We start from the raw sequence: 19,313 nt of genomic DNA, 5'->3' as shown, positions 1-19,313 counted from the left end.
GAGAGGAAACACTGTGGGAGTAAAAACACGGAAGAAAAACAACTGCTTGAATACATGGATCGAGGGCATATGACTGGGGATGTAGACTCTAAATGAACATCTTAGTGCAAACACCAACAACATGGAAATAGGTTCTGATCAAGGACACAAGCAATACCCAATTAAATTGCATGTTGGCCGCGGGAAGGGTGGGGGAGGGGAGGGAGGAAAATAATGTGATTATTGTAACCAAGAAATAATGTTCTAAATTGACCAAATTAATTTTTAAAAAAGAACATTATACAAAGAAATCATATGGGAAAAGACTTGTAGAAGAACATTCATAGCTGCGTTCTTTGTGGTGGCAAAAAATTGGAAAATGAGGGGCTGCCCTTCAATGGGGAATGGCTGAACAAATTGTGGTATATGTTGGCGATAGAATACTATTGTGCTCAAAGGAATAATGAACTGGAAGGTCCTCCAGAAATTGATGCAGAGCAAAAGGAGCAGAAGCAGGAGAACATTATATACAGAGACATATATTGTGGTACAATCGAATGTAATAGACTTCTTTACTAGAAGCAATGAAATGACCCAGGACAATTCTGAGGGGCTTATGAGAAAGAATGCTATCTACATCCAGAGGAAGAACTGTGGGAGTAGAAACACAGAAGTAAAACAACTGCTTGAACACATGGGTTGATGGGGATATGATATGATGCATTTGGGACGAGGAGGTGAGTGACCTAAGGCAAGAGAACAATTATAAAAGCCTTAGCAGGGGCCTTGCAACAAGATGGCCCAAGAAGAGAGAGAGATGGTATAAGCCCAGCTGCCCTTCTTTGTGTCAAAACAAGAAGAAAGGTGCCAAGCAAAGGGAAAGTCTGGCAACCAAAAGAGAGGAGAGGGAGAAGCCCCTCCCAAATGGATCTCCCACAGAAAAGTCAGTGCAGGCAAAGGGAAGGAAGGTGCAGAGCAAAGCCCCAGGACACTGAGGAAGTCCTGTGCACCAAAGGAATGCTGGGCCATTTCCCAGACCAAGGAATTCAAGAGAAACCTCCCTCTGGGTGTTGTAAACCTTAAAATTTCTTAGACTTATAAATGTTGGAAATTTCACCATTGGGAAATTTCATACTTGAAAAATTTCCTACTGATAGTCTATTGGAATGTGAACCCCCCCTTGGCATGGGAGGGTCCTTCTCCTCCCTACTTAAGATTACTTTAGGACAGAAACCTTTTGCTGAACAATGGAAAGGGCTTTGACCTATGCTTAAGCATAGAACAGGAAGTTCTTTGAGTCATGATTGATTTTAGAATTGATACAATAGAGATACTTGGAATGACAGAACCAGGTCTTCCTTCCAATCTCCACCCTACTCAGGGTAACAGGATTTAGGAAGGGCTGCAGCAAAGGATCAAGGTTTAATTATTTGAGAATATGACCTTCAACAGACATGTGCAAAGCCACAGACCTCTGGGCAGTCCTGGGTTAAGCTAGAGCCACCATTGGCACAGGGAAGACGTGGACAGTGATTGGTAGATGTGAGAACTGAGGGGAGGGAACTTGGATGGTTTCCTTAAAGATAGCGGGGTCTGAGGACTAGGGGGGTTGGAGAGGTTTTGCTCTGAGAGGTTGTGCTCTGAGAAGCTTGCTCTGAAGGAAGCTGGAGGTGGAGGCCCCTGAGACTGTTTCTCCATTTTGGTCACGTGAGTGATAGGGACTGATCTCTTTTCTTTGCCTCAGCTATCTAAGGGCTTGGGCCTTTTGGCCCAGCCTAAACAGAGGGGCTATTTAAGCCCTATTCCCCTTCTCTCTCTCTCTCTCTCTCTCTCTCTCTCTCTCTCTCTCTCTCTCTCTCTCTCTCTCTCTCTCTCTAATACCTTTCTTTCTCCTGTTTGTAATTAAACTCCATAAAAGGTTGACTGTTGACTTGAGTTTTCATTAAGGAATTACATAGCTGAATTCCTTGGCGACCTTAAATTAATATATATCAGTCTTTTTAAAGTGATTTCCTTGTCACAGTGTAGAAGTCCTCAAAAGAGAATGGGAAGAATCTCAGAGAGGCAAGGGTGGGAAAAGCCCCACAGAAACAGGAAGAAAAGGCCTGATGTGGGAAAGAAGGAAGCTTGGAACTCAAATCTGTGGCTCAGCCCACAAGTTGAGAAACTTTCACACAAAGGAAAAATAGAACAAAGAATGGAGGAGGGGGAGGAGGAAGAGGAGAAAGAAGAAAAGATCATCACTGAATCCGGGACTTCAGCCAGAACTGCTCAGGAACAGCCTCCCAGCAGCCAGGAAAAAGCTCTTCCCAATGCCTGTTGGCTTCTCAGAAGGCAGAGGCCAGCCTCTTCCAGCTCCTCTCTCCACTTTGCCTCCCAGACTGCTCCATACATCACTGAGCTTTCAGGGAGCAAGAGAAGCCCTCTCCCAGACAAAAAAGGGGCTTAGGGACTCTCACCTCCTGAGCTCTTCCCTGGAACTGTGATGGACACTGCCTGCCTCAGCCTCCTCACCCTCTCATTGATGGGGAGTGTGAAGATAGGATTAACTCTCTCCTGGCCTATTTTTAGCTAATCAAATCAAGAACTTAAAGTACCCCATTTAAACATTAGGTAAGGGAGCTCCCAAGTCACTTACTAATTCATAAGCACTGCCCCCCCTTGGGTAGTACTAGAAACATTGAAAGACTGCAATTGGTTTCTGTGGTGGGGAAGAGACAGGAAATAACACGGGAAAGGGGGTATAAAAAGAGACCAAGGTGGTCTAGGACATGATTCCTTTCCTGGCATTTGGAGAGATTGGCTGAGATTCCTGCCTTGGCTTTAGAGGACTCTTTCCCTGGATCTTGTGTTGCCTTGCTGAGTGAGTGACTTGGGCTGTAGAGCAGACTGCTGAACCAAAGTGAGCCCGAGAAAGACCCAGCAAATAGCTCCAGCTCTGCCAAGAAAACCTGAAGTGGGGTAACAAAGAGGCAAACACCATGGATGGCATATACCAAACATTGTGCCTTTTTCCTGGGGGAGGCTGTACACACAAAGAAAAGTAAACCTACAAAGCAATTTGACTAGGGAGAAAACACTACAAAGCAGGAGACCAAGGAAGGCTTCAGGGAAGAAGCTGCCCCTGAAGAAAGAACAGGATCCCAAGAGAGGTGGGAGGACTGGGAGGAGCCAGGAAGCCAATTTAACCACAAGGTAGGACTGAGGAGCCAAACCCTCAGGGAGCACATTAACAACAAAATTACTTGGTTTCTTCACTAGATATAAAGAGAAGAATCTGCTGATGCATAGCCTGTTGTTTAGAATGAGTCTTCTCGCTTCCAGTCAAGATGGCGGCTTAGAGGCAGCAAAAGTTCAGATCTCTGAAAGCCCTTCCTTACTGATCACAAACTGAATGCTCCTAGGGGACTGAAATTCAAACCTAGCAACAGGACAGATCTGGGGAACCCTCCTCCTGGACTCAGATCAAAAGGTACGCCCCCCAAAAGCCAGAATCCTAGATCACTCAGGTCTAAGGGAAAGGCAGAAGGAAGATCCCAAGACCCCTCCCCCCAACCCAGAGCGATGAGCCCGCGGCAGCAGCGGGAACATCAGGGCCAGCAAAAGGGCCTTGGGGCTGGCTGTTCTGAAGGGTTCACCTTGAAAGCAACCTGAGCCAGTTTCGGGGGCATCCAACACAGATGGCAGAGAAATAGAGAGAAACGGGAGGCTCCATCTGAGTCTCAGTGGAGGTTTTTGTTTCGGGGCACATCCAGTCCAACCCAGCTGAACATAATCCCATCAGGAGCCCTCAAAGCTCAGGGAGGCCAGGACCCCTCCCTCCTTAGAGTGCAGGGTCTTCTGAAAGGACAGAAAACTCAGAGCTGGCAAAGGCACTGAGGTACTTTGCGGAGGGTGCTGTGCCAGGCTCAGAGTGTGGAAGTAAGGCAGCAGAGAAGTAACTGGAGGGAACTGAGAGCAGTAACACCTGAAATGCCAGCAGGCAGGGGAGGGCAGATTCTGGGCTTCCCCGGGAAGACAGTGCAGCTGTGGAGAATGGACAATTTGCCTGGGGCTAAAGCCTCGATCATTAGACCCGTACACTGAGAGCCAGCCTTCCTCACTCAGATAGAGATGGCAAACACTACAGAAGTGCAAAAGCCTCCAAACACCAAGAAAAGCAAGAAGAAGGGGGTAACTTTGGACACATTTTATGGAGCAAAAATACAAAATACAGAGGAGATAGAAGAGGAAACACAAACAAATGTTCCAAAACCTTCTAAAGGAAATGGAAATTCTCCACAAACTTGAAGAATTTAAATCGGAAATTATCAAAAAGATGGAAGCCTTCTGGAAGGAAAAATGGGAAAAAATGCAAAAGGAACTCAGCAATATGAGAGACCAAAATATGCAAATGCATGTTATAATTAAAATAGTGAAGCCATAAACCGTAATAATTAAAATAGTTGTCTGCCATAAACTGTGGCAGTTAAAATATTGGACAATATAAATTATAGTAGATATAAGAGTGGGTGAGTAAATTTGTGACCGCAGAAAATATGTTTCACTACAGTGTCTTGGTTTTAAATCAAAAATAAGGTGGTCACCAGGGAAATATTCCCAATTATGAATATACCCAAGTCAACTGGGTTTTATAGAGAATTTAATTAATAATACAATGAGGAATTAAAGAAAAGAGAGAAAAAGAAAATAAGTATGAAGGGCCTTAAGCCAACATGGCCTAGACCAGAGTCTTAAGAGAGAGAGATCAGTCAGTCAGTTTTTTATCAATCACCACAAGGTCTGTCTAAGCAAGGATTCTAGTGACAGAGTATCCTCTGAGAGAGTTCCAGCCAGAGTCCTCCTCAAAGAGCCTTCCAGCCAGAGACTGTTTCAAAGGGCCTCTATCAAGAGCCTCCAGAGGGACAGAGTCCCCTCAGAGGAGCTCCAGCGAGACCTCCTTAGAGATTGTCCTCCAAGAGCTTGTATATCTCAAGAGCTTTTCCTCAAGTGATTCTCCAAAAGGATTTTTCATAAGAGATCTTCCTCAAAAGGATTGTCTTTCAAGAGATTCTACTTTTTCTTATATAGGGGGTTTTCTCCTATGTCACCTCCCCTAAGTTCTTCTATCTACCAATCACAGTAGACGTTTTCCAAGGGACAGCCCATTCTGAATTCACTGCTGGGTCGACTAATCTCTTTAGTAAGTTTGAACCAGAAAAACTTCTGAATAAGTTTTCACCTCTTTGCTGCTGGCAAGTTTACAAGTTGACTGACCTTTAATAGGTACTTAGCACCCCATTGTATTAATTCTAAAAATAGGCATGGCTTAAAGAACTTTTTGCCTCATTATAAGTATGGGTTAAAGTACTTTCATTGTTTAGCAAGGAGTTCTCTCCTCCAAAGCAGTCCCAAGTACGGGTGGAGTAGAGGTCCTCCCATTTCTGATCCAAGTAGAGTTCTCACTGTCAAAATGGGGAATGTTCCCAGTAGGGAATTGTTCCAATGGAGAATTCCCCAATATGGAAATTTTTAACATTCACAAGTCTGAGAAATTTCAAGATTTACATGCATAAACAGCTAGAAGCCTCAAAAAACAGGTCAGACCAAACTGAAAAGGAAAACCAGTCTTTAAAGGTCAGAATCAGGCAACTGGAACATAATAATCTTGCAAACAAAAAAGAATTAATAAAGCAAAGTCAAAAGACTAAAGAATTAGAAGACAACATAAAATATCTCACTGACAAGGTGACAGACCTGGAAAACAGAGGAAGGAGAGACAACTTGAGAAACATTGGTGTGCCCAAAAAACCAGAGATAAACAGTAATCTTGATATCATAATACATGATATCATCAAAGAAAACTGCCCAGAGATTCTAGAAAAGGGGGACAAAATATGCATTGAAAGAGTTCACAGAACACCCTCTACACTAAATCCCCAAAAGACAACTCCCAGGAATGTAACTGCCAAATTCCAAAGCTTCCAAGCAAAAGAAAAAATCTTACAAGAAGCCAGAAAAAGACAATTTAAATATAAAGGAACACCAATCAGGGTCACACAGGACCTAGCAATTTCCAATCTGAATGACCATAAGGCATGGAACATGATATTCAGAAAAGCAAGAGAGCTGGGTCTTCAACCAAGAATCAGTTATGTATCAAAACTGACTATGTACTTCCAGGGGAAAGTATGGGCATTCAACAAAATACAAGATTTCCAAACATTTGTAAAGAAAAGAGCAGAGCTCTGTGGAAAGTTTGATATCCAAACACAAAGAGCAAGAGAAACATGAAAAGGTAAATATGAAGGAAAGGGAAAAGGAGAAAAATGTTATCTCTTTCTTTTATTCAAACTCTCGTCTATAAGGACTATATTTATATCAATTTATATATATTAATATGTGGGGGAAATGTGATGTGTACCCTCAAAAATTCTATGCATCATTAGAGTAGTAAGAAGAATCACGCATAGGGAAAGTTTGGGGCATCAAGAAGATATGGAGAAGGGGGGGATAGAAAGAAAAAGGGGGGGGGGGAATCGTTGATGGTACTAAGATATACTCCAAGAAATAGGAAAAAAAACTAAATAGAATAATCTTTCTCACACAAAGATACACATGGGAAGAGAAGGTGAAGAATTCTCCTATAAGAAGGAAAGGAAGACAGTTTTTACTTAAACCTTACTCTCAGTGAAATCAACTCTGAGAGGGAAAAACATCCAGATCCATTGGGATCTTGAATTTTATCTTATCCAACGGGGTAAGGGAGAAGGGAAAACCAAGGGGGGTAAGGGGGAGGGAACACAAAAAGGGAGGGAAGGGGAAGGAGAGAGGAGAGGGGGAGGGAACAAAAAAGGAGGGGCTAGAAAGGGAAACATATCAAGGGAGGGGTCTAGGGGGACAGATTTAAAGTAAATCACTAGCTTAAAAGGCTATATAGCTAAAGAAGAAAGGTCAGAATTAGGGGAGGATATCAAAATGCCAGGGAGTCCACAAGTGACAATCATAACTATGAACGTGAATGTGATGAACTCACTCATAAAACGTAGACGAATGGCAGAATGGATTAGAATCCAAAACCCTACCATATGTTGTCTTCAAGAAACACTCATGAGGCAGGTAGACACCCACAAGGTCAGAATTAAAAGATGGAGTAAGACCTTCTGGGCCTCAACTGATAGAAAGAAGGCAAGAGTGGTAATCATGATATCTGATAAAGCCAAAGCAAAAATAGGCCTGATCCAAAGGAATAGGGAAGGTAATTATATTTTGTTAAAAGGGACTTTAGATAATGAGGAAATATCACTAATCAGCATGTATGCACCAAATAATATAGCACCCAAATTTCTAATGGAGAAACTAGGAGAACTGAAGGAAGAAATAGACAGTAAAACCATATTAGTGGGAGACTTAAACCAACCATTATCAAATTTAGATAAATCAAATTAAAAAATAAATAAGAAAGAGGTAAAAGAAGTGAATGAAATGTTAGAAAAATTAGATTTAATAGACATATGGAGAAAAATAAATAGGGACAAAAAGGAATACACCTTCTTCTCAGCACCACATGGCACATTCACAAAGACTGACCATACACTAGGTCACAGAAATATGGCATACAAATGCAGAAAAGCAGAAATAATAAATGCAGCCTTTTCGGATCATAAGGCAATAAAAATAATGATCAGGAAGGGTACATGGAGAACCAAATCAAAACTTAATTGGAAATTAAATAATATGATACTCCAAAATTGGTTAGAGAACAAATCATAGAAACAATAATTTCATTGAGCAAAATGACAATGGTGAGACATCCTTTCAAACCTTATGGGATGCAACCAAAGTAGTAATCAGAGGAAAATTCATATCCCTGAGTGCATATATTAACAAACTAGGGAGGGCAGAGATCAATGAATTGGAAATGCAAATAAAAAAACTCAAAAGCAAACAAATTAAAAATCCCTAGAAGAAAACCAGAGATCCTAAAAATTAAGGGAGAAATTAATAAAATCGAAAGTGATAGAACTATTAAACTAATAAACAAGACTAGAAGCTGGTACTTTGAAAAAACAAACAAAATAGACAAAGTACTGGTCAATCTAATTTAAAAAAGGAAAGAAGAAAAGCAAATTAACAGCATCAAAGACGAAAAGGGGGACATCACCTCCAATGAAGAGGAAATTAAGGCAATCGTTAAAAATTACTTTGCCCAATTATATGGCAATAAATATACCAATCTAGGCAATATGGACGAATATATACAAAAATATAAACTGCCTAGACTAACAGAAGAAGAAATAGAATTCTTAAATAATTCCATATCAGAAAATGAAATCCAACAGGCCATCAAAGAACTCCCTAAGAAAAAATCCCCAGGGCCTGATGGATTCACAAGTGAATTCTATCAAACATTCAAAGAACAGCTAATCCCAGTACTATACAAACTATTTGACATAATAAGTAAAGAGGGAGTTCTACCAAATTCCTTTTATGACACAAACATGGTACTGATTCCAAAACCAGGCAGGTCAAAAACAGAGAAAGAAAATTATAGACCAATCTCCCTAATGAATATAGATGCAAAAATCTTAAATAGGATACTAGCAAAAAGACTCCAGCAAGTGATCAGAAGGGTCATTCACCATGATCAAGTAGGATTTATACCAGGGATGCAGGGCTGGTTCAATATTAGGAAAACCATCCACATAATTGACCACATCAACAAGCAAACCAACAAAAATCACATGATTATTTCAATAGCCACAGAAAAAGCCTTTGATAAAATACAACACCCATTCCTATTAAAAACACTAGAAAGCATAGGAATAGAAGGATCGTTCCTAAAAATAATAAACAGTATATATCTAAAACCATTAGCTAATATCATCTGCAATGGGGATAAACTAGATGCATTCCCAATAAGATCAGGAGTGAAACAAGGATGCCCATTATCACCTCTATTTTTTGACATTGTACTAGAAACACTAGCAGTAGCAATTAAAGAAGAAAAAGAAATTGAAGGCATTAAAATAGGCAAGGAGGAGACCAAGCTATCGCTCTTTGTGGATGATATGATGGTCTACTTAAAGAATCCTAGAGAATCAACTAAAAAGCTAATCGAAATAATCAACAACTTTAGCAAAGTTGCAGGATACCAAATAAACCCGCATAAGTCATCAGCATTTCTATATATTTCCAACACAGTTCAGCAGCAAGAATTAGAAAGAGAAATCCCATTCAAAATCACCGTAGACAAAATAAAATACTTAGGAATCTATCTCCAGGACAAACACAGGAACTATATGAACACAACTACAAAACACTCTCCACACAACTAAAACTAGACTTGAGCAATTGGAAGAACATTAACTGCTCATGGGTAGGACGAGCCAGTATAATAAAAATGAACATCCTACCCAAACTTATTTATCTATTTAGTGCCATACACATCAAAGTTCCAAAAAATTTCTTTACTGATTTAGAAAAAACCATAACAAAGTTCATTTGGAAGAACAAAGGATCAAGGATATCCAGGGAAATAATGAAAAAAAAATACAAAGGAAGGGGGCCTTACAATCCCAGATCTCAGACTATATTATAAAGTAGTGGTCATCAAAACAATTTGGTACTGGCTAAGAGACAGAAAGGAGGATCAGTGGAATAGACTTGGGGCAAGTGACCTCAGCAAGACAGTATATGATGAACCCAAAGATCCCAGCTTTTGGAACAAAAATCCACTATTCGATAAAAACTGCTGGGAAAATTGGAAGACAGTGTGGGAGAGATGAGGTTTGGATCAACACCTCACACCCTACACCAAGATAAATTCAAATTGGGTGAATGACTTGAACATAAAGAAGGAAACTATAAGTAAATTAGTCAAACACAGAATAGTATATATGTCAGACCTTTGGGAAGGGAAAGACTTTAAAACCAAGCAAGACTTAGAAAGAGTCACAAAATGTAAAATAAATAATTTTGACTACATCAAATTAAAAAGCTTTTGTACAAACAAAACCAATGTAACTAAAATCAGAAGGAAAACAACAAATTGGGAAAAAATCTTCATAAAAACCGCTGACAAAGGTTTAATTACTCAAATTTACAAAGAGCTAAATCAATTGTACAAAAAATCAAGCCATTCTCCAATTGATAAATGGGCAATGGACATGGATAGGCAATTTTCAGTCAAAGAAATCAAAACTATGAATAAGCACATGAAAAAGTGTTCTAAATCTCTGATCATCAGAGAGATGCAAATCAAAACAACTCTGAGGTATTACCTCACACCTAGCAGATTGGCTAACATGATAGCAAAGGAAAGTAATGAATGCTGGAGGGGATGTGGCAAAGTAGGGACATTAATTCATTGCTGGTGGGGTTGTGAATTGATCCAACCATTCTGGAGGGCAATTTGGAACTATGCCCAAAGGGTACTAAAAGAATGTCTGCCCTTTGATCCAGCCATAGCACTGCTGGGCTTGTACCCCAAAGAGATAATAAGGAAAAAGACTTGTACAAGAATATTCATAAAGCACATATACCAATCAAATCTTCTATTCCTTCCCCATTCCTATTCTGCAACCCACAAGAGAACTCCTGGATGCATGATCTTGACTTATCTCTGGTATTAGACCATAAGCTTCTTGAGGACACGGATCACATCTTAAACATTTTTCTAAGATCCACAGAGCCTAGAATGGTTTTCTTCACAAAGTGAGCAAATAAATATTTGCTGAATTGCTTTAGACTGAATTGTTTTATATTGGAACAAGATTTCAACCTAAAACCTGGCTGGAAAGGACCCAGGTCAGAGTTTCAAGCACATATATGAAGAAAGACATATTCAGCTTTTACAACTTTGTCCTGACTCCTATTCATTCTTTTTCATTCCACCTCCACCAAATCTTGTCTTTCATTACAACTCTAATGGAATTATCCATTGTCAAAATAAAACTACTCCCAAGAGAGGAAGAAGCAGTCAACCCAGAGATCAACAGGATGACTCCACAATGCAAGTAATGGGGCCTAAAACCTTGTCAAATTTTTTCTTGTTTTCTTGATCTTGTATTTAGTGAAGAGTTTTGAGGAAATATTCATTGCATATATTTATGCTTCAGTCCAGCATTTATTTAGCAGATAAAAGGCATCTCTAAAAAAAAAAAGAATATTCATAGCTGTGCTCTTTGTGGTGGCCAAAAATTGGAAAATATGGGGATGCCATTCAATTAGGGAATGGCTGAACACATTGTGGTATATGTTGGTGATGGAATACTATTGTGCTCAAAGGAATAACAAAGTGGAGGAATTCCATGGAGACTGGAACAACCTCCAGGAAGTGATGCAGAGTGAAAGGAGCAGAACCAAGAAAACATTGTACACAGAGACTGATACACTGTGGTACAATCGAATGTAATGGACTTCTCCAATAGTGTCAATGCAATGTCCCTAAACAATTTGCAGGGATCTAGGAGAAAAAACACTATCCACAAGCAGAGGACAAACTGTGGGAGTAAAAACACCAAAGATAAGCAACTGTTTGACTACATGGGTTGAGGGGATATGACTGAGGAGAGACTCTAAATGAACACTCTAATGCAAATACCAACAACATGAAAATGGGTTTGAATCAAGAACACATGTGATACCCAGTGGAATCGTGCATCGGCTAGGGGAGAGGTGGGGTGGGGGATGAAAAGAAAATGATCTCTGTCTCCAATGAATAATGTTTGGAAATGACCAAATAAAATAATGTTTAAAAAAAAAAGAATGAGTCTTTTCTAAAAGCAGGCAAACAAAAGACTCCTTCCTTCCTTCCTGAGATCCAAAGAGTGGGCTAAAAGCAGCATTTCGATGAAGCTTTTCTAACCAAGGGTCTGGTTTGAATGAAAGAAAGGTTTCCCTGGTTTTCACCTTGAAGCTAATGGATGAAGGTGCTTCGCAAACCTTGTAGTGAAGTGCCCGGTTATGATCCCAAAAATGAAATGATAACCAACAATATAATACACAGAAGGGAGTTTTATTAACCAAACTGCTGTATGGGGCTCAGCCCTAAAAATTGGCTGTCCCTGAGTCTGGGGCTTTCAGGCTTTTTATACACTTTTGTGGTAGAGGGAGTGCACAGGAATTCCTGGGGCTGGGGTCCTTATCAGTTCCTAGCACATTCCAGGGTGTGGTCACTGGTTCTTCAGTAACTTGACTGCAGGGGCTCTAGGGGGCCAGGGAAGGGGTATACAGGGTGTGGTGACTTGCCTGCAGGAGGTCTAGGGGCAAGGGGGTCAGGGAAGGGCATAGGAGCTGGAGTTAGCCATATAGATGGAGAGCTACAAACGCCAACCAGAGCAATTGGACAAGAAAAATCAGTGCCAGGAGTCAGACACCTTCAGAGGGAGAGGTACCCACCTCTGAAGCCCATTGCCTCAGTAAACACCAAATTGGCACCATCTATCCTCTATCCTCTTTTGCCTTGTTTGCTTCAACATTCCCAGTGAGGTCTTCAACAGGAATTTGTCTCAAGTAGGATGTCACAGACCAAACAGACAGAAAGAGAAAGACGCTATTGGAGGAGGCCGGGCGGTGGCTTAAGCGTTTTCTTGGGTATGAGAGTCCGAGGATAGGAATTCAATCGGGATGGGATTGCTTTTTCCTGAAACCCCAAAAGTCCCCCTTTGTTGAGGAGAATCCCAAAGGACTAGAGCCACTGTGCTTTATCCCAGAGGGCAGACCAAGGAAGAAGAGGTAGAAGCAGTGAGAGGGTTAATTCTGGCTCCTTGACTGCCCCAGGAGCTCCTTGCCCTCACTGGACGACTCCAAGCAGAAGTGGACACATGGGAGCCCAGGAGGCCCCGAGCTGTTCACACATTGATTGGGTGAGCTGGTCAGTTCCGAGATTCATTCACAGACCGGTGTCGGGCCTCTCTGGCTGTCCTTCTGTCCCAAAGCTCCACGATTTCCGTCAGTCTCTTCTCTCTGTCCTTCTCACTCTGTGACCATATGTGTCTCCATCTTCTGCATCTCCATCTTCATGCACTTCATTCTCTTTCTAGCTGCGTCTGTGCCAATCAGCCTGTCTTTCTCCTCTCTATCTCTGCATCTCTCTCCTTCCCCACTCCATCCCTCTATCGATTCAGTAGTCTGTTCCTGCTGTCATCCCTCCTCCCACCCTCCCCATCAAGTCTCCTGGATTCTGGAACCATTCCTTTGCAGCTGACACCTAAATCTCTATGTCCAATCCCCAGAGCTCCAACCCAGGGTGCCTAGAGGGCAGGCCAGGGACACTGGTCAAGAGGAAGAGATCTTCCAAGCTTAAAAAGTGGCAGACTGAGTCAAGCCAGCCCTTCTGGAAGTCCAGGAGCTCTGGCTGCTCTCCCTGATTCCTGTCTGCCTTGCCAGGGGCTAGGAGGGTTCCAGGTGGAGAAGAGGGAAGAAATCCAGCGTGGCCAGGGTCCTTTGCAGAACCAAACATTGACTGGCAGGGCCGAGAGGCCTTGGGACCCATGGCCTTCCCGCTTTCCCCAGTTTCTTGGATCCCAGTCCCTAGCAAGCAGTACCAATCCCAGATGGTCAACCCTGTGCTCACAATGTCCAAATAGACTTAAATCTCTGTTCATCCTTTTTTGCTTACAGGAAAATCTCTTCACGGAATCCCCGAGCCCCAAGGGACCTCAGCTGGAGTGTCGGGGCCAGAGTAATTCTGCCTCAGAATGGCGGGGGTCTCGGGAGCGGAACCCAGGCCTCCTGGGAGGTGGGGGAGCCTTCCCAAGAGTCCTCTGGCCTACTGAGTACCACTTCTTCCCCCTGAGCTTGCCCCTCCACCCCCCAGTTTTTCAGACTGGCTGCCATTTTACCAGGCCTCACAGATCCATCCAGAATCCACCTCTTCAATCTCAGTGCCCGACTTTCTATTTCTTCCTGTGGGCCTCGCCCTCCCCTCCCTTCCTCCTCACTTTGACCAAGGCTGTTGACCTCCTCAAGGGAGCTCCTCTCTGAGGAGGGAGTTCAGGGGACCCCTGACTAGAGGCCATCTAGGTCTAGATCCTCCAGAGAAGGAACAGCCCTCACCTGCCCACCCGCTCCTTGAGTTCCACTCCCTCCTCAGAACCCAGCTTTGGGGGAGCTGCTTAGAAGGGCCCCCATGTTCCCTCCCCCCTAACCACAGCCCCAAGGTGTGAAGACAACAGCAGCTCAAAGCAGCCCCCAGCCTTCCTGCCTGGAGGAGGCCAGGGGTGTGGAAAGGATACAGGTGCTCCTCTGCTCTTCACACCTCTGCCACAGGCCCGCCTGGAGCTGCTTCCTTCTGAGTAATTTCCTTCCCTCCTGACCCCAGCCCAGCCTGCCTCTCTTCAGAGTCTGGGGGAGAGGGGAGGGGGAAGGGCAGGAAGGGGGGCCGGCTGCCTCCCTCCCCCCTTTCCTCTCCCAGGCTCAACTCTTATCTCTGCCCATCACCCCTGGAGGAAATCACTGGCTGAGCAAAGCCCCTTCCTGATTCTCTACCCGCTCGGTTGGGCAGGGCGACAGAGGCGAATCCTTTGATCTGGTCAGACCCTGGGTGCCAGTGGGGAGAATGTCCAGACCCAGACACGGTCCCTGGACTGGGTTCCAGTTGTGCCTCTGCCACTGTTCCTGGGGGGCCTTTGACCCACTGGGCTCCCCCTGTTTCATCGCCTAGCTGTCCGCTGCCAGCTCCCAGAACCCTCTCCATCTCGGATTCCTTCAGTGCCAGGGGCAGCAGAGGTTGCTCTAGGCTAAGCCTGGCTCATGCCCTCCCTGAAGCCAAGCACTATGGACACGTCATCTCCTTTGAGGCCCACCACAGCCTCACCAGGCACATCCCAGAGGGGTCATCACCTCTATCTTACAGACGAGGAAACCGAGGCAACGGCTCGCCTGGAACCAGCCCCAAGTTGGGGTGCGACCCGGGGTAATGCCAGATCCGAGGCCAGCCCTTGAGTCACCAGACCACACTGCCCCATCGTGCCCTTCTCGGTCCCTGCCCCAGTCCCTGCTTCCTCTTCCTCGCAAGTCATGCTCCTCTGATGAGAGGGTCTAGAAGGCGGCTTCTGCTCAATATCTTCTTTAGAAAGAGGGAGGGGATCACCACCATTGGGTTTTGGACTTCCCGAGTGGAGCCCGATGCCCAGCATGCAGCAGATGTCCCAGAAATGTTGGTTCCTGCATCAATGCCCCCTCCTGCTATTAGTCCCTGAAACGGAGGCTTCTCCTGGGGATCACCTCCACTGGCCTTTGGGTTCTGGCCACCACGGATCATCTGGGTGAGAGGCCAAGGTTGCTGAGGGAGAAGCAGGTGAAGGGCCTGGGCCCCTTTAGGCTGCAGAAGAAACAGACTCAAAAAGGGCAGGGCCAGGGGCTCCGACTGCCACTGCCGCCACCGCCATCAGGGTCTTCTTCCCCTTCCCCACCAGCCACACTACTTTGAGACTTTTGTGACATCACACCCATCCCGTCCTTTTCAGCTTCCCTCATTAGACAGGGAGCTCCTTTTACTTGTCTTTTTGTCCCCGTGGCTGAGCACGGCACTTGGCCCACAGGAGAAGCTTGGCGAGTGTTGGCTATCTGTCTCTGTCTGGTGGGAGCAGTCATTGCCTATTTGAGAGGCTGAAACGTGGGAGAGTGTCTGAGCCCCGACGGCAGAGGCACACGAGGGCTACCCCGGATCGGGGCGTAGCTTTGCTAGATCAAAACTCATTCAAACTGAGAGCTGGTGAAAATTGGACTGGGCTGCTCTGGAAGCTAGTGACCAGGGCTGGCCAAGGCTCTAGAGGCTGGAGGACAGGCAGTCAGGCTGTTGGGGCCCAGCTGCAGGGCACTCTAAATGGCCCCTGCTGTGCTCTCCAGTCCAAGCTAGGCAGCCCTTCTCAGTCATGCCCTCCTTTGACATACCCTTTCCCTGACGCTGCTCTCTGCATGTGGAAAGAGACAGGCTCGTGGCAAACACAGTCCCTCAGTGGTACAGTGAGTCAGAGGACCCGGGATCCAAGCTGCTTGGGTGCCCTTAGGCTGGGCACTTAAACTGTGTGCCTCAGCTGCCTCACCTTCCAATGAGGGGAATGGACCTGGCAGTCCCAGATTCCCCTGTACATCTGCAGTCCTCCAGGGGGGAATTACACAGATGGCATGAGGGAGGGAAGGAGGAAATGAAGGCCATTTCCAAGGCCCAGGAAGCCCCTGGGGCATCTCCCACAGACCGCCCTGCACCCCAGAGGTAACCAAACTGGAATGTGGGATGGATGGAGGAGAAAAGAGATTGGGAACCTGAGGCTGTCCTCCCGGTGCCATTGGGAGCTCTTCGAGGGAAGGGTGGGTACCCAGGAGGTGCTGACTCAATGCTGGCTGCCTGGAGCTGTGCCCCAGGCTCCTCTCCCTCTCCCTGGCGATTATGCCCTAGGCTGAAGCTTTCCTTCCAGATGCACCAAGCCACGAATTTCAGCCCTGGCCCAGAAGCAATGCCCATCACTCATCATGCCAAAGTAGCAGCAGCAGCAGCAGAGGTGGTAAGTGGTGGCTGCCCCTAGCGCTGCCCCTTACTACTACCCCCCCCACTCTCCCTCACCCCAGGGCTGGCTGCTTGGGGAGGGGGCAGAGGCAGTCCTGAGCTCCCTGTAGGCTGCCCTGTGGCTGAGAAGGACTTCTGTTGGGATTCTCTTGTGTAAAGGAGCCTAGTGTTGCGGGGGGGGGGGGGGGGGGGGGGGGGGGGGGGGGGGGAGTGCACCCGCCCACCTGCCTGCCCGCCTGCCTGTACCTTCACTTCCTCTGAGCTACTCAGTCCAGATTTCAACCCCCAGCTGGCTGGTGGGAGGCAGAGAGCAGCACACAGCCTCCAACCCCTGGAGCCACTTTTGCCCAGGGCTGCTGAGCTCCAGGACAGCCATCATGTCTGCAGTAAGTAGCGTTTGGGCACACGCTTGATGGGGTGGGTGAAACTGCAGCCTGAGGGGAGCACTTTGGGGTGGGTGTAGGGTGCCAGGGAGGGTCAGGGCGGGGGCCGAGAGAACAGGACCAAGGTCCTGGTGACAGGCTTATGTGGGGCAGCCTCCACCCACTGCAGGGGGGGTGGGGGGGTGGGGGACCGGGTACTGCTGTTTCCCAGCCAGAAGCCCTAGAGGAGATGCCCAGAGGGTGGTTCCAGGCTGCCAGTTCCCCTGATGCCCAGGGCTGGGGCTGGAGGGGAATCAGAGGGGAGAGGGGAGGCTTCTGGAGGACTAGGCACCACAACAAGATGGGAAGTGGAGGGGCCCTTCTCGAAAAGGGGAAGCTCCAGGGCAGAGTACCAGGAAGGGCTCAGCAGCCTATCGCTGAGCCCCCCAGGCCCCGACCCTTCCACCGTCACTTCCCAGGTCCCTTCCCAGCACCTTGTGCTGGATGATCTCGCCTTCCTGGAAAACAGCAGTTTTCCCTACGACTACCCAGAAAATGAGTCGGCACCCTGCTGCTCCTCTCCACCCTGTGGCCAAGACATCATCCTGGCTTTCGACCAGGCCTTCCTGCCCGCCCTCTACGGCCTTCTCTTCTTCTTCGGCCTGCTGGGAAATGGAGCCGTGGCGGCCGTCCTTGTGAGGCAGCGCCCAGCCCTGAGCAGCACCGACACCTTCCTGCTCCATCTGGCTCTGGCTGACACACTGCTGGTGCTGACCCTCCCACTCTGGGCTGTGGAGGCTGCCCGGGAGTGGGTCTTCGGTTCTGGCCTCTGCAAGGTGGCAGGGGCCCTCTTCAAGATCAATTTCTACGCCGGGGCCTTCTTGTTGGCCTGCGTCAGCTTTGACCGCTACCTGAACATCGTATGTGCTGCCCGACTCTACCGGCGGGGCCCTGGGACACGTGTGACCCTCACGTGTGCTGGGGTCTGGGGACTCTGCCTGCCCTTGGCCTTGCCCGACTTGCTCTTCCTCTCAGCCCGGCATGAGCCCCGCCTCAACGCCACGCGTTGCCTTTATAGCTTCCCCCCCGCCGGTCACACGGCCCTGAGCATCCTCCAGCTCCTGGCCGGTTTCCTCTTGCCTCTGCTCATCATGGCCTACTGTTACACTCGCATCCTCCTGGTGTTGTTGGGCTCTCGGGGACAGCGAAGGCTTCGGGCCATGCGGGTCGTAGTCACCGTGGTGGTGGCCTTTGTCCTCTGCTGGACACCCTACCACCTGACTACGCTGCTGGACATCCTCCTCGACCTGAGGGTCGTGAGCCGGGACTGCGACTGGGAGAGCCGGCTGGACGTGGCCAAGTCCGTGGCTTCGGGCCTGGGATTCGTGCACTGCTGCCTCAACCCCCTGCTCTACGCCTTCGTGGGGGCCAAGTTCCGAGACCGGATGTGGACCCTGCTGGTGAGACTGGGCTGCCCGGGCCGGAAGGCGCTCCTCCGGCCCACCCCAGCATCTTCTCGGAGAGGTTCCTCTTGGTCTGAGACCACGGAGGCCTCCTATTCGGGCCTGTAAAGATGAAGAGCCCGGCTTCGCTTCTCACCGCCTTCCCCTAGTCTACCCCATTTCTCCACAGATGCCAGCCTGTCCCCTTCAAGGCCTCCGGCACGAGGTGCGGGGCAGCACTTCTTCCCGGGGGCCATGGACATGGATGACAACCAGGACCTCTTGCTTTGCACTGGCCTCTAAATGACATTTAGCTGTTCCGAGGACTTTCCCCAAGCCACCAAAGGGCTCCGGGAGCCGAGGTGGAGAAGCCCCGGGTGATGCGCGTGAGTGCCCGGAGTGGTGGAACAGCTTGTGCCAGTGGCCATGGCTCAGGGTGGAGCCCCAGAGAGAAGGCTGGAGCTAGCCTAGCTTTAAGCTCTATGGCCAGGACAGGAGAGTGAGCCCAGACTCCAGGAGGTGAAGGCCCAGAAAGGCCCTGAGCCCAAGAACCAGACCCTGCAGGCCCCGTGCCCAGAAACAGTAACAAAGGAAAACAAATAAAAATGACTTCCCCGATTCTGGCTCCTAGTTGTTCTTTGGAGGGGGCGGGGGTGGGCAAGAGCTGTTTGCCCACCTGCAGTCTTGGGGAATCTGTTGGGGGGAGGGCAAAGCAGCATCCTTACCTGGCTCTGCAATCGCCACATTCATACGTGTACTTATAATGAATGTCCTAATTGTGGGACCGTTTAACCACAGGCAGTTCTGGGTGCACCAGGGCAGATCTTTGGGCATAAACCTTCCAGAAGGGACCATGGCATCCCCTGACCCCATGAAACAGCCACGTAGCTCACCTTTCTACCACTGGCCACATTTCCCTCTCATCGCCTAGGAATCTGGGAACTCCTTCTTCCCGTTCACCCCCAACCCTGACACTTCCAGACCCCCTCTGCCACCACCGCTCGGCAACTTCTCCCGTGACATTCGTGCTGTCCCAGT

General features: G+C 47.1%; 2 protein-coding genes across 4 annotated transcripts in view; one reads left to right on the top strand and one right to left on the bottom strand.

Annotated features, from left to right (window-relative positions):
• LOC103103943 (erythroid transcription factor-like) overlaps positions 1–14,930 on the bottom strand; it is a 42,266-nt gene extending 27,336 nt beyond the window's left edge. The window contains exon 1 of the mRNA XM_056809310.1: positions 14,817–14,930. Within this exon, the coding sequence (XP_056665288.1) occupies positions 14,817–14,930 (114 nt within the window). The remainder of the gene's footprint in view (positions 1–14,816) is intronic.
• LOC100013032 (C-X-C chemokine receptor type 3) lies at positions 12,506–18,893 on the top strand. Of its 3 annotated transcripts, XM_056809106.1 has the most exons (6): positions 12,506–12,555; positions 12,675–12,827; positions 13,585–14,878; positions 16,364–16,469; positions 16,761–16,857; positions 17,313–18,893. In XM_056809106.1, exons 5-6 carry the CDS (start codon positions 16,849–16,851, stop codon positions 18,402–18,404), a joined length of 1,101 nt encoding a protein of 366 aa, XP_056665084.1. In that variant the 5' UTR covers positions 12,506–12,555; positions 12,675–12,827; positions 13,585–14,878; positions 16,364–16,469; positions 16,761–16,848; the 3' UTR covers positions 18,405–18,893. The 3 variants fall into 3 exon arrangements, with proteins under 3 accessions (XP_056665084.1, XP_056665082.1, XP_056665083.1); XM_056809104.1 differs by having other exon boundaries at positions 12,526–12,827; positions 16,383–16,469; XM_056809105.1 differs by having other exon boundaries at positions 12,526–12,827; positions 13,585–15,230.
• Positions 18,894–19,313: the final 420 nt, after the last annotated feature.

Source organism: Monodelphis domestica, chromosome X, assembly GCF_027887165.1.
Source record: "Monodelphis domestica isolate mMonDom1 chromosome X, mMonDom1.pri, whole genome shotgun sequence".
Taxonomy (NCBI): Eukaryota; Metazoa; Chordata; class Mammalia; order Didelphimorphia; family Didelphidae; genus Monodelphis; species Monodelphis domestica.
The sequence above is the reverse complement of the archived record's forward strand: the minus strand, read 5'-3'. Positions and strand labels throughout refer to the sequence as shown.